Source organism: Saccopteryx leptura, chromosome 2 (assembly GCF_036850995.1).
Source record: "Saccopteryx leptura isolate mSacLep1 chromosome 2, mSacLep1_pri_phased_curated, whole genome shotgun sequence".
NCBI classification, from domain to species: domain Eukaryota; kingdom Metazoa; phylum Chordata; class Mammalia; order Chiroptera; family Emballonuridae; genus Saccopteryx; species Saccopteryx leptura.
Window position 1 is genome coordinate 3,994,455 of NC_089504.1, and position 23,752 is coordinate 4,018,206.

Below are 23,752 nucleotides of genomic sequence, written 5' to 3' on the forward strand. Positions count from 1 at the left end.
GAATGCCCGGCGGGCCCTGAGGGCCACGCGGCTCCGCCAGCGTCCGTGCCCTGCACTGACGGCCGACGTGCTGAGCACATGGGCACGACCAATGTGGGGAGAGGAGATGTCGGGGGGAGTTTGGACACGACCCTCTGGGGCCAGGAAGGGACACCGGCCAGGATTATTGAAGAGTGCTCTTGTGTCCCCCCACACTCTCGTGTCCCCCCACGCTCTCGTGTCCCGTCCAGGGCGAGTCGCTGTTCCAGGGGCTCCATGGGCCGGCACTGCTGGCCAGGCTGTCGTGAAGCTCTGCTCGTGTCCCACTGTCTCCTGTCACCCCTGCTTTCAGTCCTCTGCTTTCTCTTTGCTAAGTTTGCAGAAGTTGACAATGACCAGCGACCTGCGTCTGGTGATTGTCGGGGAGTCTGGGAGGCAGTGGGCACGTAGCCATTCTCCTCCTTCCTGGTGGTGAGGAGGAAGCAGTTTACGACTTAAAATGGAGACTGGTTATGCAGGAATCGGAGCCCTGGGTCACTCTCCTTAAACCCGAAGGTTTGCCCAGTGCGTGGTAAACGGCCAGGCATGCTCACTAATCTCCCCGGGCCTCCGGAAAGACGTCAGACTCAGCCTGCCAGGATTTGCAGCTATCAGTTATGCACAGTTTTAAACAAGAACTGGCCAGGGGGCCCCCTCTTTAAGGAGTGGGGGCGGGAAGTGACAGAACACAGCAGCTGCTACCTGAGGGCCGGAAGCTTGGTGCTCGGGTTTAAAATGGGGTTGAGATGGTTGCTGTTCAGTTTTTTTTTTCCTTTTTCTTTCTTTTCCAAGTGAGAGGAGGGGAGGCAGAGACAGACTCCTGCATGTGTCCCAACCAGGATCCTCCCGGCAAGCCCACTAGGGGGCAATGCTCCACCCATCTGGGGCCATGCTTGCAACCAAGCTATTTTTAGCACCTGAGGCAGAGGCTTGAGGGAGCCATCCACAGTGCTTGGGGCTAATGCCCTTGAAACAATTGAGCTATGGCTGTGGAAGGAGAAGAGAGAGAGAGAGAGAGAGAGAGAGGGAGAAGGGTGAGGATGAGGGATGGAAAACAGATGGTCACTTCTCCTGTATGCCCTGACTGGGAATCAAACCTGGGACTTCCACTCTTCAGGCCAACACTACCACTGAGCCAACCAGCCAGGGCCAATTGCTGTAACTTTTAGTAAGTCTTGATATCAATTTGTTCTCTTCCAATATTTTTTTCATAATTCCAATCACTTCTAGAATCACCGCCCATAGAACTTTTATAATGAGCTTGTGTAGAATCTTTTTTTTTTTTTTTTTTTTTTGTATTTTTCCGAAGTTAGAAGTGGGGAGGCAGGCAGACTCCCGCATGCACTCGACTGGGATCCACCAGGCATGCCCACCAGGGGGCGATGCTCTGCCCATCTGGGGCATTGCTCCATTGCAACCAGAGCCATTCTAGCACCTGAGGCGGAGGCCATGGAGCCGTCATCAGCGCCCGGGCCAACTTTGCTCCAATGGAGTCTTGGCTGCAAGAGGGGAAGAGAGAGACAGGAAGGAGAGGGGGAGGGGTGGAGAAGCAGATGGGCGCTTCTCCTGTGTGCCCTGGCCGGGAATCGAACCCGGGACTTCCACATGCTGGGCTGACGATCTACTGCTGAGCCAACTGGCCAGGGCCTGTGTAGAATCTTTTAAAAACCTTGTTGGAATTTTGGCTGGGATTGCATTGGCTTTATAGCTCTCTTCGAGGAGGGCTCCACTTGTAACAGGATTGAGCCTTTGCTACCATGAACACGGTTAGTCCCCCGTGTACTTAGGTCCCTGATTTTTTACATCAGGGTTCTGCAGTTTTCTTTTTTTTTTTTTTCACTTTTCTGAAGCTGGAAACGGGGAAAGACAGTCAGACAGACTCCCGCATGCGCCCGACTGGGATCCACCCGGCACGCCCACCATGGGGCGACGCTCTGCCCACCAGGGGGCGATGCTCTGCCCATCCTGGGCGTCGCCATGTTGCGACCAGAGTCACTCTAGCACCTGAGGCAGAGGCCACAGAGCCATCCGCAGCGCCCGGGCCATCTTTGCTCCAATGGAGCCCTGGCTGTGGGAGGGGAAGAGAGAGAGACAGAGAGGAAAGCGCGGCGGAGGGGTGGAGAAGCAAATGGGCGCTTCTCCTGTGTGCCCTGGCCAGGAATCGAACCCGGGTCCTCCGCACGCTAGGCCGACGCTCTACCGCTGAGCCAACCGGCCAGGGCAGTTCTGCAGTTTTCAACTACAGATCTTGTACATATTGTGTCCGCTTTACACCTAAGTATTTTGTTTCTGTGCTATTGTAAATGGTACTTTTATTTATTTATTTATTTATTTATTTTTAAATTTTTTAAATTCATTTTTAGAGAGGACAAAGAGAGGGAGAGAGAGAGACAGAGAGAAGGGGGAAGGAGCTGGAAGCATCAACTCCCATATGTGCCTTGACTAGGCAAGCCCAGGGTTTTGAACCGGCGACCTCAGCATTTCCGGGTCAACGCTTTATCCACTGCGCCACCACAGGTCAGGCTATTTATTTTTAGTTTTTGTATTTTTCTGAAGTTGGAAACGGGGAGGCAGTCAGACAGACTCCCGCATGCGCCCGACTGGGATCCACCCAGCACGCCCACCAGGGGGCGATACTCTGCCCATCTGAGGCATCGCTCTGTTGTAACCAGAGCCATTCTAGTGCCTGAGGCAGAGGCCAAGGAGCCATCCTCAGCACCTGGGCCAACTTTGCTCCAATGGAGACTTGGCTGCAGGAGGGGAAGAGAGAGACAGAGAGGAAGGAGAGGGGGAGGGGTGGAGAAGCAGATGGGCGCTTCTCCTGTGTGCCCTGGCCGGGAATTGAACCCGGGACTCCTGCACGCCAGGCTGACGCTCTACCACTGAGCCAACCAGCCAGGGCCTGTAAATGGTACTTTTAAATTTCAATAGTTTACTGCTAGAGTCTAGAAATTCTTACTTTTCTGTATATTGATTTTGTACCTTGTAAGTTTACAAAATTTATTTACTATCATAGCTTTTTATTTATTTATTTTAATTTTTATTAAGTGAGCGGCGAAGAGGCTGGGAGGCAGTCAGACAGACTCCCGCATGCGCCCGACCGGGATCCACCCGGCACGCCCACCAGGGAGCGATGCTCTGCCCATCTGGGGCCACTGCTCTGTTGCTCTGAACAGAGCTATTTCAGCTCGTGCGGCGAAGCCATGGAGCCATCCTCAGCACCTGGGGCCAACTTGCTCGAACCATTTGAGCCATGGCTGTGGGAGGAGAGAGAGAAAGAGAAGGAGGAGGGGTAGAGAACCAGATGGTCACTTCTCCTGTGTGCTCTGACCGGGAATCGAACCCAGGACTTCCACACGCCGGGCCAACACTCTACCACGGAGCCAACCGGCCAGGCCCTACCATAGTTTTTTTGAAGATTCTTGGGACTTCTGAGATAATCATGTCATCTGCAAATGGAGGTGGTGTATTTTTTTCCCTATAATTTGTGTGCCTTGCATTTCCTTCTCTCATCTTACTGTACTGTCCAGGGCGTGCGGGGAGACCTTGAATCGGAGCTGTGGGAGAGGACAGCCTTGCCTTGCTCCCGGTCTGAGGGGGAGGGCCGGCCGTCTCCCCCACCAGCAGCTGTGACGTTACCTTCCGGTGGTTTTTGGTTTGGTTTTGTGTTTTTTTGGTAAATAACCCTTTATTGGATTAAGGAAGGTATACTCCAGTTTGCTGAGAGTATTCATCAAGAATTTGATGTAAGATTTCTGTCAAATGCTTTTCGCACATCTGTTGAGATGATTATATGGCTTTTCCTCTTTTTTCCTAATGATTTGATAAATGACACTGACTGGCTCTCGAGTGGTGAACTGGCTTTCCGCTCCCGGACGAGCCTCACTTCCTGGTGACGTGGCCTTGCTCGTGCGCGTGGCTGGACTCAGCCTGGTGCTCTCTCACTGAGCGCTCCCGCATCTGCACTCGGGGGGGGGGTATTCGGGGGGAATGGGGCCTCACTTCGTGGTGACGTGGCCTTGCTTGTGCGCGTGGCTGGACTCAGCCTGGTGCTCTCTCACTGAGCGCTCCCGCATCTGCACTCAGGGGGAGTATTCGGGGGGAATGGGGTCTCACTTCGTGGTGACGTGGCCTTGCGCGTGCGTGTGGCTGGACTCAGCCTGGTGCTCTCTCACTGAGCGCTCCCGCATCTGCACTCGGGGGGAGTATTCGGGGGGAATGGGGTCTCTGCATATCCGGAAGGGTCCTTGCCCAGTTTTGGTATCAGAGAAAGGCTGCCTAATAAAATCAGTTTTATTCTCTGCTCTTCTGCTTTCGGAGTTCGTGTAGCAATGGCCTCGCTTAGAGCTACTGTAGCCTTAGTGCAGTCCTACAGTTTACGTTCTCCGCTCACTTGTAGACACGAGTCTATTCAGAATCTCGCTGAGTTCTAAGTGTCTTCAAAGCCTGAGAACCAGTCCTGCCCACCTTTGCCCGTCATGTCTGGTAACTACATCACAGTGCTTTTTAAATTGTGATAAAATGTCCCTAACATGAAATTTACTGTTTTAACCATTTTTAAGTGTACAGTTCAGTGGCATGAGATACGTACACAAGGTTGTGTCACCATGGCCACCATCATCTCCAGGACTTGCTCATCTTCCCAACTGAAACTCTGTCCTCAGTAAACACTCTCGCCCCATCCCCATCCCCCCCCCAGCCCCTGACAACCTCCCCCTGCTCTCTGTCTCTATGAATCAGACCCCTCTACGGACCTCCTGTGAGTGGAATCGGACAGTATTTGTCCTCTGTGCCTGGCTCATTTCACTCAGGGCAATGTCTCCAACGTTCATCCACGTGGTGGCCGGCATTGGGCCTGCCTTCCTTTTTTTTTTTTGTTTGTTTGTTTGTTTGTTTTTACAGAGACAGAGAGTGAGTCAGAGAGAGGGATAGATAGGGACAGACAGACAGGAATGGAGAGAAATGAGAAGCATCAATCATTAGTTTTTCATTGTGCGTTGCAACACCTTAGTTGTTCATTGATTGCTTTCTCATATGTGCCTTGACCGCGGGCCTTCAGCAGACCGAGTAACCCCTGGCTGGAGCCAGCGACCTTGGGTTCAAGCTGGTGGGATTTTTGCTCAAACCAGATGAGCCCGCGCTCAAGCTGGCGACCTCGGGGTCTTGAACCTGGGTCCTCTGCATCCCAGTCCGACGCTCTATCCACTGCGCCACCGCCTGGTCAGGCCTGCCTTCCTTTTTGAGGCTGCATTGTATATACACGCCATATTTTGCTTATCCATTCATCCCATCCCCTGATGGACGTGTGGGTCATTTCTGCTTGGGCGGTTATGATTCGTGCTGCTATGAGTGTTGGTGTAAAACCACCCGGTCAAGCCCCTGTGTCCGGTTCTTCTGAGGTGGACAGCCCGACGGACGTGCTGGGTACTGTGTTCATTCTGTTCCAGTTTTCGAGGCGCCTGCAGCACTGTTTCCCGGGGCAGGGGCGCCGTCTTCATTCCCAGGGGTTCGGTTCCCTCCGCGTCCTCTCCGGGGCTTGTTACCTGCTGCCGTTCTGATCCCGGCCATCCTGACGGGTTCCCTCGGGCCGCGACACCGCGGCGCTTTGTATGGAGCTGTGCAGAGTGGAGGCTTCTTGTTGAGGTCATGGGGTGACGGGGCAGGCCCCATGCTCTGGACACCACACTCAGGGTTACTGTGCGTCGTCTCCCTCCATCTGCCAGGCCGACAGCCCTCCGTTCACAGTGAGACGGACTCTGGAGCCGGGAGGAGGAAGCCAACATTGCCCCAGACAGGGCCCCAGGCAGGGCCCCAGACAGTACGGCCAGGGCGGGCGGGGCAGGGCCCCAGGCAGTACGGCCAGGGCGGGCGGGGCCAGGGCCAGGGCCGGCGGAGGGGTGGGTCCCAGCTGTCGCTGCGTAGCTGACAGCAACGCCCCAGGAGACAGAGCGGAGCCCTCGCCCCTCTGAGGCTCTGTTTCCCCCGTCTTGGGCACCGAGTAGACTGGATCAGAGCAGTTGTTCTCAATCTTGGCTACATACCTTGGGAAGCTTTTAAAATTTTTCATTCCCAAGCCTCCTCTGGGCCAGTTCCAGCAGCATCTGTCGGGGTGGGGCCCAGGCCACCACATTCTCAGGGCTCCCGGCGCTGGAGGAAGAGACCCTGGGTTAGAGCAGCTCCCCCCACCCCTGGCCTGAGCCGGGATTTACAGCCCCTCCCCCTGGAGGCTGTGGCTCAGTAGCTCTGGGAGGGTGCCCGGAATCTGTGTTTTAGACAAGCCCTCTGGGTGAGCCTCAAGTTCAGACACACCTGGGCAGCACGGGACAGCGCTGCATGTCACCACGTATGTCACCGCGTGCGCCCGGGTCACTGTGGGTCTTGTTAGAGGGAGATGATTCTGTGGGCGGGGTGGGTGGTGGGGCTCAGCCCCCAGGGCCTGTGGTGCTGCATGTCCAGGGACCCCCACTTCAGTAGTGAGGGGCTGGGACACCCAGCGGCCTGAGATGCTGCAGTCCCGGAGGTGGGGGGACTCCCGCTCTGGGCTCCCCCTTGTCTCCCTGCCCTCCCTTCCCGGCTGTTACTGTAACGAGTGCCAGAGATAGAAAGTGGGGCGGGTGGGGGCCGGCTGGCGGGAGTATCACTGCGCAGCCTGCATGGGCTCCGCCCCGCCCACCGAGGCGCTGGGAGCCCACCTCCTCAGGAGCTCCTGGCGTGGGGCAGCTCCGCTCCCACCAGACCTTTTCCAGCGTCGCGGTTCCAGTGCGGCCCTGGTGGCCCCATGCTTCCCGTCTCACGCTCCCTGGAATAGTGACAAGTGGTCTCGATATGCTGGGTTAAAATCTTCCAGTTGCGGCTTCTTTATGAAGCAGCATCAATTACCAGCAGGGATTCGAGACTGGCTTCCTTTCTTTTTTTTTTTTTGTATTTTTCTGAAGCTGGAAACGGGGAGAGAGTCAGACAGACTCCCGCATGCACCCAACCGGGATCCACCCGGCACGCCCACCAGGGGGCGATGCTCTGCCCCTCCAGGGTGTCGCTCTGTCGCGACCAGAGCCACTCCAGCGCCTGGGGCAGAGGCCACAGAGCCATCCCCAGCGCCCGGGCCATCTTTGCTCCAATGGAGCCTCGGCTGCGGGAGGGGAAGAGAGAGACAGAGAAGAAGGAAAGGGGGAGGGGTGGAGAAGCAGATGGGTGCTTCTCCTGTGTGCCCTGGCCGGGAATCAAACCTGGGACTTCTGCACGCCAGGCTGACGCTCTACCACTGAGCCAACCGGCCAGGGCCTGGCTTCCTTTCTACTGGCACTGAGGGCGCCGCCAGCCGCCAGCCGCGGTGACAGCGTGTTCTGGGGTTGCTGCTGGGCCTTGCAAGTCCCGGGGATGCTATGGGGGCCCCCGCATGTTTGGAGTATAAGGGATGAAAGCGCGTTGGAACACCTCTGCTCCCCAGTTCAGACGCCCCGATCTCACATGTCTTGCTGGTGGCTGTTACTTTGTGGCACGTTGTGAACAGCAGTCGTTATGGAGAACACGTGCCGGGAACAGGTCCCTCCTGCAGGAATGCTGCGGCCGGGAGCGGTCCTGAATCCGGGGTGCAGAGCACTTCCGCAGCAGGGGGGGCCCACCTGGTCTGTCCCAGGTGACCGTCTAGGGCTTGGCACCTGGGTCCCCCAACAGATGGCTCCCGAGGCTCCACCCCCTTTCAGGGTTTGATGCCGACCCGGTCTGGGTGGCCTGGGGTCCCTTCCATAATCACAGTGTGTGTTCTGTCCCCACAGGGTGTTCTTCTTGAATGTGCCATTAGATTCCATCATCGAGCGGCTGACCCTGAGGAGAACTGATCCTGTCACTGGAGAGAGGTTTGTGCCAGGCTCCTGGAGGTTGGCCATCTGAGGGCGCCCGGGGCCAGGCCCCACTGGGGACCTCCTCTCTCCGTCTGGCTGACTGATGCCTTAGCAGGGCTGCTCCAGGGACAGCACTGGTGACGGCTGACAGAAAACTCTAGAAAGGGCTTGGCCAACGAGCTCCTCTGGGCAGCGTCTGTGGACCCTCCGCCTGGAAGAGTGACCAGGAAAGCAGCGTCCGCGGCTCCACAGTGGTCGTGGGGATGCCCACCCACTCTGTCCTGGGTGGCAGCTCCGACCTGGGCATGTGCCACGGCTGTACCCGGCAGGGGTCACCTGTATGTGTCCCTGGGCCTCTGCTCTCACAGCGATGCTATACACATCCCCGTGGGAACCAGTTCACCTCTGAGACTTCCCTTGGTTACAGGGGGTGACTTCTGAGTTTTATTCTGTAGTCTGACCGAGTACCATCACTGTGCTCCTTTGAAATGCAGTTTCAAGTCCCTTAAGGCATGGGGTGGGGGTGGGGGAAGGCTTGGCAACCAGGAGAATGTTTCTTGGTAACCAGTACCATGTTCCTTAGCAACCATGTTCTCTGGTAACCAGGAACATGATCCCTGGTAACTAGGACCACACTTCTTGGCAACCAGGACCACTCCAGGAATGGAGTGAGGAGACGCAGGAAGGAAATATCAGGATTTTCCTAGACTATAAGCCTTGTCTCCCCTCTCATCCTGGCTGCGGGGGGACAGTCTTCCTTGTCACGTACGAAGGCCTTTGTGCTGCCTTGGAGTCTCTCCCAACAGTGCCCATCTCTGACACTTCCTGTCATCTCTGCTCCCGTTTGCTACAATGTCCCCGCCCCCATTTCACTGTAAGCCCCGTAAACATGGCGTCAGTGGCTGCCTTGCTGGGTGCTGTGTTGCCAGTAGCAGATAAAATGCCACAGAGCAGATGTTTCATACACACTGGGCGGAAGAGGAAATGGGGGCAGGGAAAGGAAAAGGATCTGGACTTCATCCTGTTCCATTCTGTCCCAGTGTTGGTTGCAACCCTCTTCCCTGGGCGTGGGCCATGTTTGGGTCTCTGTAGCTCCTGCACCCTGCCGAGGCTGTGCACACAGCTGGTGCACAGTAAATGCTCGGTGGCGGTGGTGGTGGTGCACACAGCTGGTGCACTGTTAATGCTCGGTGGTGGTGGTGGTGGTGCACACAGCTGGTGCACTGTTAATGCTCGGTGGTGGTGGTGGTGGTGCACACAGCTGGTGCACAGTAAATGCTTTGTTGTGGTGGTGGTGGTGGTGCACACAGCTGGTGCACTGTTAATGCTCGGTGGCGATGGTGGTGGTGGTGCACACAGCTGGTGCACTGTTAATGCTCGGTGGCGGTGGTGGTGGTGCACACAGCTGGTGCACAGTAAATGCTCGGTGGTGATGGTGGTGGTGCACACAGCTGGTGCACAGTAAATGCTCGGTGGTGGTGGTGGTGGTGCACACAGCTGGTGCACAGTAAATGCTCAGTGGTGGTGGTGGTGGTGCACACAGCTGGTGCACAGTAAATGCTCGGTGGTGGTGGTGGTGGTGCACACAGCTGGTGCACTGTTAATGCTCGGTGGTGGTGGTGGTGGTGGTGCACACAGCTGGTGCACAGTAAATGCTCAGTGGCGATGGTGGTGGTGCACACAGCTGGTGCACAGTAAATGCTCGGTGGCGATGGTGGTGGTGCACACAGCTGGTGCACTGTTAATGCTCGGTGGTGATGGTGGTGGTGCACACAGCTGGTGCACAGTAAATGCTCGGTGGTGGTGGTGGTGGTGGTGCACACAGCTGGTGCACAGTAAATGCTCGGTGGTGGTGGTGGTGGTGGTGCACACAGCTGGTGCACAGTAAATGCTCGGTGGGGATGGTGGTGGTGCACGCAGCTGGTGCACAGTAAATGCTCGGTGGCGGTGGTGGTGGTGCACACAGCTGGTGCACAGTAAATGCTCGGTGGTGCTGGTGGTGGTGCACACAGCTGGTGCACAGTAAATGCTCGGTGGTGCTGGTGGTGGTGCACACAGCTGGTGCACAGTAAATGCTCGGTGGTGCTGGTGGTGGTGCACACAGCTGGTGCACAGTAAATGCTCGGTGGTGGTGATGGTGGTGGTGCACACAGCTAGTGCACAGTAAATGCTCGGTGGTGGTGGTGGTGGTGGTGGTGCACACAGCTGGTGCACAGTAAATGCTCGGTGGTGGTGGTGGTGGTGCACACAGCTGGTGCACAGTAAATGCTCGGTGGTGCTGGTGGTGGTGGTGCACACAGCTGGTGCACAGTAAATGCTCGGTGGTGCTGGTGGTGGTGCACACAGCTGGTGCACAGTAAATGCTCGGTGGTGGTGGTGGTGGTGCACACAGCTGGTGCACAGTAAATGCTCGGTGGCGGTGGTGGTGGTGCACGCAGCTGGTGCACAGTAAATGCTCGGTGGCGATGGTGGTGGTGCACGCAGCTGGTGCACAGTAAATGCTCGGTGGTGGTGGTGGTGCACACAGCTGGTGCACAGTAAATGCTCGGTGGTGGTGGTGGTGGTGCACACAGCTGGTGCACAGTAAATGCTCGGTGGTGGTGGTGGTGCACACAGCTGGTGCACAGTAAATGCTCGGTGGTGGTGGTGGTGCACACAGCTGGTGCACAGTAAATGCTTGGTGGTGGTGGTGACCAGTTTGGTCCGCAGTAGGACAGAGGGCCCCTCTCTTCCCTGCTGTCCAGGCTGCGCCGTGGGTCACCGGCTTCTCCCGCTGTCTCACAGGTACCACCTCATGTACAAGCCGCCTCCGACCATGGAGATCCAGGACCGTCTCCTGCAGAACCCCAAGGACGCTGAAGAGCGGGTCAGGCTCAAAATGGACCTGTTCTACAGGAATTCTGCCGAACTGGAGGGGTTCTACAAGGATGCCATCATCCTCAATGGGGACCAGGACCCGTACACTGTCTTTGAATACATAGAGAGTGGGATCATCCATCCCGTGCCCAGTAAAGTCTTCTGATGGGCGCAGAATACTGCGCACCCCCAGGAAATGAGGGTAACCCCCAGCCTTGCCTTCTGGAGCCTCAGCCAAACCAATAAAGAGTGTAGGGTGCAGCCTCATGTGTCCTGAAGGGGAGGTGGCTGGAGGGGCCTTGTTCTGGGGTCCGGGAGCACAGGATGGGCGGAGGCCGGGGCGGCTGTGGAGCAGCGAGTGGCCGCAGCACCCGGGAGAGTCCCTGACCCCGAGCCCCTGTTCTCTCAGGCACAGTGGGGTATGAACGGCGCCTGCCTCCCGGTCGCTGTGGGATCCCGCGAGCTGACGTGGGTGCAGCTCTCAGCACGGTGCGGGGCACACAGTATGCTCTCCATAAGTGTAGCATTTAACCCCCCCCCCCATCTCCAGGGTGCTGCTGTCCCATGGAACACTCTGGAAGAGGGCAGGCTCCCCCTGTGCTGTCCAGGACGGCCGCCAGCAGCTGCAGGTGCCACTGAGGGGCGAGTTCCTCACTTGACATAATTTTCACTCATTTCAGTGTAAATAGCGCCACGGGGCCAGTGGCTGCCGTGTGGGACAGGGCAGGTCTAGACACACGCAGCTGTGTTAAGTCTGATGGAGCCATAGGGGCCGGACTTCACATCCCCCCGAGTGCCCCTCTGGGGCTGGCAGAGCCGCAATGCCCAGGCGTGGACACAGAGGGACAGTGACAGCGGGCTGACGGAGTGGTGATCCTCTTCCATGAGCCCACCCTCTCCATTGCTTCCTTCTACCTCGTTAGGAAGTCGGGGGGCTGAGCCCTCCACTGACAGAAGAGGACACAGTAGCTGCAGTGTGTCAGCGACTGGCCTAAGGTCACTCGGACCCATGCCTGGACCCGGTGTCTGTGGGAAGAGGACACAGTAGCTGCAGTGTCAGCGACTGGCCTAAGGTCACTCAGACCCATGCCCGGACCTGGACCCGGTGTCTGTGGGGCTGCAGCAGACTGGCCTAAGGTCACTCGGACCCATGCCCGGACCTGGACCCGGTGTCTATGGGGCTGCAGCAGACTGGCCTAAGGTCACTCGGACCCATGCCCGGACCTGGACCCGGTGTCTGTGGGGCTGCAGCAGACTGGCCTAAGGTCACTCGGACCCATGCCCGGACCTGGACCCGGTGTCTGTGGGGCTGCAGCAGACTGGCCTAAGGTCACTCGGACCCATGCCCGGACCTGGACCCGGTGTCTGTGGGGCTGCAGCAGACTGGCCTAAGGTCACTCGGACCCATGCCTGGACCTGGACCCGGTGTCTGTGGGAAGAGGACGCAGTAGCTGCAGTGTCAGCGACTGGCCTAAGGTCACTCGGACCCATGCCCGGACCTGGACCCGGTGTCTGTGGGGCTGCAGCAGACTGGCCTAAGGTCACTCGGACCCATGCCCGGACCTGGACCCGGTGTCTGTGGGGCTGCAGCAGACTGGGCGAGCTGGGGTTCTGGCCTCGGGGCTCTGAAATGCTTGGGGACTCCTGGCCTGGTGGCCTGAGTCCCTCCAGCAAAGATCCGCCCGGCTGCAGCTCTCCAGTGGCCATACCCTGGCAGCAGTGTGCCCTCCGCCCCGCCTCCTGGGCTGCCCTCCTGTCGGCCCCAGTGTGGCAGGGTGGGCCCCAGGCCTATCGCCACCAGGCCTCTCAGGGCTGGGCCCCAGGCCTGTCGCCACCAGGCCTCTCAGGGCTGGGCCCCCCTTGGGCGGCGGTGTCCGCCCCCTGCTCCTTCCCTTCTGCTGGCCAGCTCTGCCTGACCCTTTCGCTGGCCCTGCTCAGGCTGCCACCTTCTGACACTCCACCAGGGACCTCCCCTGTCAGGCCCCATTTCTTCCCAGCCCCACAGGGAGGAAGTGTCTACCTGGCCTGTCCCCTTAGAACGGGCTCCTGCCCTTTAAGCTGCCTCAGTGCAGGAGGCCCGGGAGGGTCCTAGCCACTGACCAGGCTGCACACACGGCATGCTCTACCCCGCACCCCCAGGCTGGAGGGGGTGGACAGCGAGCAGGAAGGTGCCCAGCCCCCGCCTGGTGAGGGGCACTGCCCCCCCCATGCTGGTCATCTCAGCTACCAGAGGATGGGACCTCACTTTCCTGGACCTGTCGGTGAAACCATCTGGACGTAAACCCTTAGCCAAAGAAAACACATTGTAAAGCAGTCACCTCTTTAGTTAATAGATTAATGCTGTGGACAACCTCCCCTCCGGTTAGTTCCCCCGCCCCCACCGGCGCCCTCCCTGAGCATGGCCTCGCTCTCCACGCCCACCCTGGACAGCATCCCAGCAGGTGACGTCCTGCCAAGAACCAGGGCTGTGGAAGGAAGCAGCGTCCCGCTGCTGTGTGACCTCAGGCAAGTGACTCAGCCTCTCGGATCCTTGTGGATCCTTGTACGGGGAGAACAAAGCGCCCTCGCCGCCTGGGCAGCACTGAGCAGGCCCTGTGGGCGGAGTGGGCTGACCCACAGAAAGGCTGAGGACGCGGGCACACAGGCGTGGTCACACTGCCCCCGGGCTCAGCGCTGTTTTTATCGGTAAGCAAGGAAAGTGGGGCCCAGAGAGTTAAATAGCTCGTGGAAGGCTGCCCGTGGTCAGTGGGCAGGGGCTCCTGTTGGAGGACGAGGAGTCAGCCCGCCTATGCTGTCGCCGTCTGGCCTTCCATGGTCGCACCTGGGCAGTGTTTGCTCCTCAGGCCCCAGCGCTATTCCAGTGGGACCTGAAGCCGGCCTCCTAACGGGTTCTAGCAAGCCGTAACAAGCAGCAGTGTGTCTAGCTACCCTGCCCAACACACAGAGGGGCCACACCAGTCACTGGACCCAGAACTCCAGGTGCCTTCCCTGTCCCCCCTCCTCCGGGCCCGGGCCGGGTGTTGTCTGGGCTGGGGGGTGGGGCGGGCTTCATTGAGATGCGCTGGGCGCCCCGCTGGGTTGGCCCAACCCCCTCAGACAGCTGGGAGCAACTGATGGTCATCCCTGTGCGCGGTCTGGGGCCGGCCATGTGCCGGGGGCTCTCCTAGTTAGCGCCCTGGCTGCTTCTCGCGGCCTCACTGGGCAGCGGGTGCCGTCCTTAGCATCCAGTTCTGGAGCCACCACCATGGTCTGGGGGCTTCCTGGCCAGAGAGGCTCAGACCTGTGGCCCGAGGGCCACAGCCTCGTGGACGTCCAGATCAGTGGCTGTGCCGGAAGTTCACTGAGGTCAGAGGCGCTTGCGAGACAACAGTGTTCCGAAGTTGCCCCGAAATTAAGTCCTTGGTTCATTTCAACCTCTTTTCCGGGTGGTCGCCGCAAACTCCTCTCCGCTCGGCCCCCAGCAGGGCCCCAGCACGTCACCCTGGTTTACATCCCTGTCCCTGTCGGTAGGGCCTCTCCCGTCCCGCCCCCCTGGCAGTGGGAAGTCAATGCCACGCACCCTCGCACCCTCGGCAGGGGCTGCTGCTGTAGGGATGAGACAGGGCTGCACCTGCTGGTGACTCGAGCAGGCCCGTCCACCTCTCGGAGGAATCTGGGGAGAGAGCTGGGGGCAGCTGGTCACTCTTCTGATGGCTTGCAGAAAGGAGAGGACACAGGCGGCAGCAGAGCCCACGCAATTCATTCAACAAGTACTTATCGAGTGCCAGCTGTGCCCAGCCCGGGGTTACGGGGGGGGACAGCCAGCACAGACCCGCTGTGCACTTGAGGCTTACATTCCACGAAGATGACAGAAATGAGAGAGAAAGAGAGACCATCTGATGTCTGCCCTTGGGTTCCCGGAAACATCCCCGTCCTCCCAGCATGCACCTCTGTCCGTGGTGAGGCCTGGGCTGGAGCTGTGCCCAGACCAGGGGCGGACGGGGGCTGTGTCTGCCGATCCTCTTTTGTTTTAAAGATGGCACTGGCCACCACCTAAAACACCAACGAAGCTGATTTGGTGGGAAACCGCGGGAGGGAAGGACTCGTGGGAGAACCCCAGGGCAGGCGAAGGGGACTTGGGAGCTTTTGGGAGTTTTCAGGCACATCTGAAGGTTCAGAGGCTAGAAAAAAAAAAAAAGCACCATGTCAGCTGATTCATTAAAGAAAAATAAAAGAAACATTGCATTATAAACATTTTTATTGATAAAATGTTACATTTAGTTAAAAACCCAAAGAACAGAAACATACCTCACACAAAGTGAGACTCCCATCTTTGCCACAATAAAACCTTTGACTGTCATTTACTAGAAATAACCAGAGTTACAAGTTGGCAGTGAATGAATGGATGGATGGATGGATGGGTGGGTGGGTGGGTGGATTGGTGGGTATGAACACCAACGGAATTACTGCCCTGTAACCTTTTCTTAAAAAACTGTGGTAAGGATACAACACGAGATCTACCCTCTTAACCAAATTTTCAGTGTTCAATACAGCATTGTTAACTATAGGTTTATTCCTAGAGTGAACCACTTTGGTTGTGATATATTATAAGTATATGCAAAGACATAATGAGTTCAGTTGGATAATATTTTGAGTTTTTGCATCGTGTTTGTTTGTAAGGTTGGCTTTGTCTTACTTGGGTTCCCATAAAACCGGACCCCGAGACAAGGGTGTGGCTCCGGGCAGTTTATGTGGGCGGAGAGTCCCAGGAGCCGGAGAGGGAGGAAGCTGGTGACATCTGGGTAAGGAGCAGGACACTGCTGTGGGCGCGGAGGTCGCCGTTGCACTGGGACCTCTGAAAAACCGTCCCTCCCAGGGACGGATACATTTACCCATCATTTCCCAGTCCCCATTGCTTTGGGGTCACCCCAAGGAAAGGTGACTCCCCAACACGACTGCCATCTTGCAACCAAGCAGGTTCACGGGATGCCAGGGGAAGCCTTCAGGCAGGCAAGAAAAGAGTTGCAGAAGGCTCAGGTTGAGAAGCTGTCACATACTGGACCAGCTCAGGGGGACGACTAGAGGCACAGCCCGTCTCTGCGACAGTGCGCCCCCCGAGGCTGCCCGCAATGAGGCCACTCCGTCGTGGAGTGGGTGGGGGGCAGCCAGCACTGTCTTCAGGACCAGTCTCACAGTGGACGACCAGAACCAGCCCCCAGGGCTGACCTGCTGCAGCTGTCCACAAGGTTTTATTATTATTGCCCGCCTGTAGGCAGTATGTCAGAAACGTGAGCTTCTTGCTCTGGCCAGATGGCTCAGTTGGTTAAGAGCATTGTCCCGAAGCGCAGAGGTTGCTGGTTCAATCCCTGGTCTAGGGCTCATCTAGGAACAGATGTTCCTGTCTCTCTTTCTCTTCCTCCCTTCCTCTCTCATTAAAATGAATAAAAATTAGAAGAATGAAACCCGAGCCTCTTGTGATATCAGGGTCAGTTTACCCACCAGCATAACCCTCTGCTTCTTGGCCCGCTGGTCTACCAGTGTGCGGGGACCCCAAATTGTCAGATAGGGATCCGTTTTCAGTCCAGTGGAACTTGGCTGTGTCCCTTGGTGGAAGCATGTCCCACACTGGGGACTCAGAACCTCTAAATCCACCACGTCTAAAACTGCGGCAATGGCAGCACCGACTTGAGCGGTTCACAGGGAGACCAGGCGGGGTGGGGGGACCAGTCCCCCGCCCACTACTGGTCGTCAGACTCATCAGTCCCAGTTCCTGGGCACCGAGTGCAATCTGAAGGTTGTGGTTTCCAGTCGCTGGTGCCTCCTGGGTCTGGATGTGGTCGTGCCCATCTCTGGCCGTGCGGTCACGTGATGTCCCCTGGCTGCGCACCGGGTCTTTCCCAGAGCCCAGGGAGGCTGGGAGTGCTGTGTTCAGACAGAAATGCTCTGTGGCCGGGGCGTGGCCTTGCTCCTGGACCCTTGGGTCCTGTCCTGCAACTCCTCAGGGGTGTTTGGCACCCTCGTGTGGCATCACAGTCTAAATAGATATGTCGAGCTCCAGTGGATCTGCTGGGTCACATGCCCAAGTGATAGGGCGGCCTGTATCACAGCCTGTACCCGCTCAGGACCCCGCTCATAACTGGCAGCCTTCTGAGTGTCTCAGGCCACGGCCAGCGCTGTATTCCTGGGGAAGGCGGCCTCTACCTGGAACGGGCCCAGCCTCAGAGCTACAGGTGCAACGACTGTTCCCCCATCAACAGACGGTTCTCCTCCACAGTCATGGCCGTGGGCTCCATACACCACACTCCATACCGGGCAGGACCCGCCATCGCTGTGTGCATCCTGTCCTCCCAGCTGCACCCGCTCACGTTCAAGTACGTGCCACGTCCTATTTGCTTTGGCGTCCCCGTGACGGACCAGCACGACGTCCGAGCGAGGACCAGTCTTCGGACTCATCGCAGAGCTGATGGGTGCTGTGGGAGGGAAGAGCCAGACCAAGGGGCCACACTCCGTTACGAGCCTGTGATCAGCTGACACCTACACACACGTAGGAAGCCCCCACGCGGGTGCCACGCTGTCGTGGGTTTGGGGAACGCGAGCTGCGGGCGCTAGGCTGCCAGCGTGCGTCGACGGGCGGTGGGGATTCCCGTCCATCCGTGGGAGCACAGAGCTCACTCTGACGCCCACTCTTTCTTTCTTTCTTTTTTTTTTTTTTTGTATTTTTCTGAAGCTAGAAACGGGGAGAGACAGACAGACTCCCGCATGCGCCTGACCAGGATCCACCCGGCATGCCCACCAGGGGGCGACGCTCTGCCCACCAGGGGGCGACGCTCTGCCCACCAGGGGGCGACGCTCTGCTCCTTCGGGGTGTCACTCTGCCACGACCAGAGCCACTCTAGCGCCTGGGGCAGAGGCCAAGGAGCCATCCCCAGCGCCCGGGCCATCTTTGCTCCAATGGAGCCTCGGCTGCGGGAGGGGAAGAGAGAGACAGAGAGGAAGGAGAGGGGGAGGGGTGGAGAAGCAGATGGGCGCTTCTCCTGTGTGCCCTGGCCGGGAATCGAACCCGGGACTTCGCACGCCAGGCCGACGCTCTACCGCTGAGCCAACCGGCCAGGGCATGACGCCCTCTCTTCATCATTCTCTACCAGGCTTCCCCTGACACCTTGTTCTTCGGAGTTATCACTCCCTCCTCCGGCGGTCCCCTGTGGTGCAGGGTGTGTGTGTGTGTGATTCGTCACGTCCTTGACCCTTCCTCAGCGAGGTGACAGTGAGCTGTTTTCCCACATGAGGAAGCAGAGAGCCCCGGGACAGGACGGTGACTGTGAACTTCAGCAAACTACCACTGATCCCCTTGGACAGCCGTGGGAAATGGGGCAGCTGCCTCGCCAATACATGACTTATCAATCGTCTGTTCTAGTCGAGGACGTGACTCCCGGCACGGAGCTGCCGTTGGTGCTGCGACTTGATTACATTTCGAGCAGCCCGCTGTCATCTGCGGTGACCATCTGGCTTTGCGGGGCCAGCCTGGTGCTCTGGACAGATGCGGTGGAGCCCAGCACCGCCACACTCTCTGTCCGTGAGGGTGACATTAATCTTGCTAACGGCACTCGAGTGCCGCGCGGCCTCTGCCGCCCCCCCTGGCTGGCGGCCACGTGTGCGGGGCGGACCCCATGGGTCAGAGGGCCGGTGTTCCGTGGGAGCGCCCAAATGGCAGCTCCAGGACTGGGAATGACTGCGCGGTGGGTTTTCAAGCCCGCTGGCCCCATTTTTGATTAAAATCAAACAATACTCTCATTGTCTACCCCATCTGTCTCCCCCATAAGAACCCCTTGGTCTGTTAGCTGTGGCCAAAGAGCCCTGTGTGACGAGGATGTGGCTGTGGCTGCCCCTGCGGTGGGGACAGTTACCGGCCTCCTCTGCAGGTCAGGGCTGCCGCTGGGTCTCCGCTGGGCCAGACACTGTCGCTGGCACTCGGAACTGTCCCAAGTCCAGTTCCTTGGGAGTATGCTCGCTGTCAATCCTGGCCTGGGGACAGCCACCACCAGGCCTGGTACCCACTCCTTTGCTTCAGCCAAAGGGGCGTCCTCATTGTAGGATTAGTGCTCTAGGAAGCAGAGACACTGGGGATCCTGCTCACGCCCAAAAAAGTTCGCCGCCTGGGCACACCGAGATGGTGGCCACCTCCCAGCAGAGGGGAGAGGCCTCTGAACAAAACCCGTCTGGCAAGCACCTTGCTCCTGGACTTCCGGTGTCTAGAACTGTGAGAAGTTAACACCGGTGTGCAAGCCACCACCCTGGTGACGGTCTCTTGCTGTGTCAGCCTAAGACGGGGGACGGTTTCAAACAAGGTGACTGTGTAGGCTGGGTTTACGACGTGGGGACGGTTTCAAACAAGGTGACTGTGTAGGCTGGGTTTACAACGTGGGGATGGTATCAAACAAGGTGACTGTGTAGGCTGGGTTTAGGATGCGGGACGGTTTCAAACAAGGTGACTGTGTAGGGTGGGTTTACGACGGGGGACGGTTTCAAACAAGGTGACTGTGTAGGGTGGGTTTACGACGGGGGACGGTTTCAAACAAGGTGACTGTGTAGGGTGGGTTTACAACGTGGGGACGGTATCAAACAAGGGGACTGTGTAGGCTGGGTTTATGACGGGACGGTTTCAAACAAGGTGACTGTAGGCTGGGTTTACAACGGGGGACAGTTTCAAACAAGGTGACTGTGTAGGCTGGGTTTACGACAGGGGACGGTTTCAAACAAGGGGACTGTGTAGGCTGGGTTTACAACGGGGGACGGTATCAAACAAGGTGACTGTGTAGGCTGGGTTTACGACGGGGGACAGTTTCAAACAAGGGGACTGTGTAGGCTGGGTTTACGACAGGGGACGGTTTCAAACAAGGGGACTGTGTAGGCTGGGTTTACAACGGGGGACGGTATCAAACAAGGTGACTGTGTAGGCTGGGTTTACGACGGGGGACAGTTTCAGACAAGGGGATTGTAGGCTGGGTTTAGGACGGGGGACGGTTTCAAACAAGGTGACTGTGTAGGCTGGGTTTAGGACGGGGGACGGTATCAAACAAGGTGACTGTAGGCTGGGTTTAGGACGCATGCCGAAGAGAGACGGGGCCGTGGTGGCACGAAGGTCGGGCGCCGTGAATGGCTCGTGGGCCCACAGTGGCCCGCCTTTACCTCTTTCTGAACCGTTCTGCGTTCTACTCGTCCCGTATAAGCGACGGGTGGCTTTCAGAGCCGTCTGACCACCTCTGCTCGGACTGGGTTTGTTCACTTACAGTTCGTGCCGTTACTGTCCTTTTGGGGTGTGAGGGCATCGTCTCACTATTTGCTTTTCATTTCCCCCTTTCTATTTGGTGTTCATTTCTCCTCTCTTTCCCTTCTGGATTATTTTAATTTTTTTTTTTTTTTTTCATTTTTCTGAAGCTGGAAATGGGGAGAGACAGTCAGACAGACTCCCGCATGCGCCCGACCGGGATCCACCTGGCACGCCCACCATGGGGCGACGCTCTGCCCATCAGGGGGCGATGCTCTGCCCCTCCGGGGCGTCGCTCTGTTGCGACCAGAGCCACTCTAGCGCCTGGGGCAGAGGCCAAGGAGCCATCCCCAGCGCCCGGGCCATCTTTGCTCCAATGGAGCCTTGGCTGCGGGAGGGGAAGAGAGAGACAGAGAGGAAGGAGAGGGGGAGGGGTGGAGAAGCAAATGGGTGCTTCTCCTGTGTGCCCTGGCCGGGAATCGAGGCCGACGCTCTACCGCTGAGCCAACCAGCTGGATTATTTTATAAACGCTCGTTTCCTCATGCTCTTAGCTCCACAGACTGTTCCTCCTCTGTGGGTGGTCACCGGGAGAGAGCCTTACGTGTCAGGGCTGAGTCGGATCGGTGGTTTTACCCATTTCTGGACGAGGTGGGCGTGGAGAGGACTCCGGACGCGGGGTCCCATGCTGGTCTGGCTCTGAGAGCGCCGTTCTCCGTTGTCGTGGCCTTCCCTGCCGGTCCGGCCTTTTTCGGGCCCCATGTTCCCGTGGCTTCTCTGAGTTGCCTCCCACCTGGCGGGGCCTTTACCACACCCCCCTGCGCTGGTCTGACGCTGTCGTCCATTTCGGTTGGTCTGACAACGCCTCCACTTTCATTTTGAACAGGCGTCTTGCTGAGTTCAGAGTCCTGGGCCAGGTTTTCCCAGGGTGCCTCCCAGCCCACCCTGCTCCCAGGGTTTCCATGGAGAAGTCGGCTCCGGTCCTCCCACTAACTCCTTGGGAGGGGCCTGGTCTTTCTTCTTTGGCAACTCGAAATTTCTTGTCTTTGATTCTCAGCAGTTCTATGATATGTTTCGGTGCGTTTTCACTTTATTTACCCTGTGTGGTGTTCGTCTAGCTTTTCTGGCTGTTCTTAGGAGGAGTCCTGGTCTGTGTTCCATGTTTATCATGAAATTCCTGCACTCAGGACTTGGGTTAAGCACTCACCAGGTGCTATGTGGAACTGACATTAACCTTACATGGCCTCATAGTGTTTTCCTAGAACTGGTCTGTGGACCAGCCGCCAGAAATTTCATGCCGGTCCATGAAAGAGTTAACCACCCGGATGTTGTATGCAGTGACCTCAGTTGATTTTGCTTCTGCTCAGGGCGGCTTCTGCCTCGGCAGTCCCGATACAATTCTGCTTTCCCTGGGCCCCAGTGTACAAAGGTTGAACGCCACTGGTCTAACACACCACCGGAGCTGTTCATCTTTCCCGCTCCCACCCCCACACGTCGTCTAGGATAAACCACAGACGGACAGGCGGGGTGCCGAGGTGGCCGCCCACGGCCTTTCTCGCAGGCAGGCAGGCACGGCCGGGCAGACACGGACCCTGCTCTGCTCGTGTCCTGCGGCTGCCGGCCGGGCCTAGGGAGGTTTCTAAAGCTTCGCCACAGTCCGTGGGACCCGAGGAGATATGCACACGAACAATTCTGTTACTCACTTGATAAAAAAATAGGCCAGGATAAAATGCTGGTGGCTCTGCACACACAGCACAGCCCCTCAGGTCACCTCCCACTCACAGAGCTGCCGTGTGCACGGCCCTGCGTCTCAGCCACTCCCCAGGATCCGGGACCGAATTGTGCGGGCCACTGAGGGGGCTCCGGAGCGGGAACAAGCTGAAAACCAGTGGTCTTTCATGAACTGGACAGTTGGCCAGCCCGCTAACTGGTAAAGAAACAGAGGGTCTGTGACGCCTTCTTCAGTATTAACTAAATAAGATGCCGCACAGGTGGTGCGCGGACAAACACCCTCCAGGGGCCCCACTGCGTTTTCTCAGTAATCCTCCCCAACTCCCTTCCCCGTAACCCTCTGCCCTAGTACGAGACACACGCTCAGGACGCTGGCGCAGGGCCTTCGGGAAGGGATGGCTACGCTCAGGGTACGACACGGTCTGGTTCAGCCCGAGAAGCTCCGTCCAAGCCCAAGGAAAAACGGACCCTCTCTGGTCACGCGTTCTCTGCGGTTTTGAGTGCACTGCAAAGAGGGGGCCACGCTTCACCTCAAAGGCAGTAGGAAGTCGGTCACGCCCTCTGCATCTGAGGAGCACCTCCCCTGTGCAGGGCGCCTGGCGTCGGGCGCTGCCGGAAGCACCACCTGGCGACAGGCGGCCCCACCGTCGGGGGCGCGCACAACCTAACACTGAACCCCACACACATGTGTACGGGGAGAAGCTGCCAATGTTTCTGGATGAGGGGGGGGGCAGTCCAAGCAAAACGTGTCGTCATTCTTCAAGTTCTCATTTAAACACGAAAGTCTCAACACATCACCCAGTCAGGCAGCAGAAAAGTAAAAGACCACCTCCTTCTTATCACCTGGAGTTTTTAGATGCCAGTTCTTTTTATTTCAAAAAATGTCGTATGTCAACATACAAAAAAGTTCAGAGCCGAGCACAAGGATTAGCACAGGCAGTGGGCAAAGCAGACACCAGCACACACAGCACAGACCTCTATTCCCATACAGTCTTCGTTTATAAACCAGTTTGAGATTCGCTTTCCTTTCAGACATTAGAGCACCAATCTGAGTCCAAGTCTTTTTTTTTTTTTTCTTTTGTATTTTTCTGAAGTTGGAAACGGGGAGGCAGTCAGACAGACTCCCGCATGCGCCCGACCGGGATCCACCCGGCACGCCCACCAGGGGGCGATGCTCTGCCCATCTGGGCCATTGTTCCGTTTCAACTGGAGCCATTCTAGCGCCTGAGGCAGAGGCCACAGAGCCATCCCCAGCACCCGGGCCAACTTTGCTCCAATGGAGCCTTGGCTGCAGGAGGGGAAGAGAGAGAGAGAGAGAAAGGAGAGGGGGAGGGGTGGAGAAGCAGATGGGCGCTTCTCCTGTGTGCCCTGGCCGGGAATCGAACCCGGTACTCCTGCACGCCAGGCCAACGCTCTACCACTGAGCCAACCGGCCAGGGCTGAGTCCAAGTCTTGAAAAAGACATAACTGGTTATTGCATTGCATTCTGCGTTTGTACCCAGACCCGAACCAACCACGCCAACCCCACCAGTCCAGTCCGCTGGCCCAGGGTCAAACAGAGGCCGTAGGAAATGCCTCCAGGCCACCCGCCTCTCACCTCGTCCAGTGTGACTTCGCTGCGGGCTCCTCCTAGGACAGGAACAGTATTTCACGGCAGTGAGGTAATAAGCCTTTTCACCTAAGCACACACGCAGGACCTGCATGTGTGACCCCCCCCTCCCCAGCCCGCAATGAACAAATAAACACGTGAAACACGTGTTGGTCATCCAGGCGATACTGCTCCCAACACCCCCACGGACTCAGGCCTCCGAGTGTGCCTCAACTCTGCCCACCAGAGCACGCAACAGCTCCGGGAATGCGAGGTAAGTAAGACAGGCGAGTCACCTGACTGGATCAATACTGGGGAGAGATGCTCCTATTCCAGAAGGACCAACTTCTGCACAGGACGATTTTACAGTCAGTTTCTGGTTACATCTGTTGACCTCACTCCCAGTTTCCAGAATCAGCCCTGTCTGTAGACACATTGTGCGTGCTTGTAGAAGGCTAGCGGACCCAGCCTAGCGA

The 23,752-nt window shown here is 57.7% G+C and overlaps 1 protein-coding gene across 4 annotated transcripts in view; it reads left to right on the forward strand.

The window, feature by feature from the left end:
• The window catches only part of AK8 (adenylate kinase 8), a 120,949-nt gene extending 109,980 nt beyond the window's left edge, over window positions 1-10,969 (forward strand). For all 4 annotated transcript variants that reach the window (XM_066366816.1, XM_066366817.1, XM_066366818.1 and 1 more), the window contains 2 exons: window positions 7,794-7,874; window positions 10,644-10,969. In XM_066366816.1, the coding sequence (XP_066222913.1) occupies window positions 7,794-7,874; window positions 10,644-10,881 (319 nt within the window). In that variant the 3' untranslated portion in view covers window positions 10,882-10,969. The remainder of the gene's footprint in view (window positions 1-7,793; window positions 7,875-10,643) is intronic.
• Window positions 10,970-23,752: the final 12,783 nt, after the last annotated feature.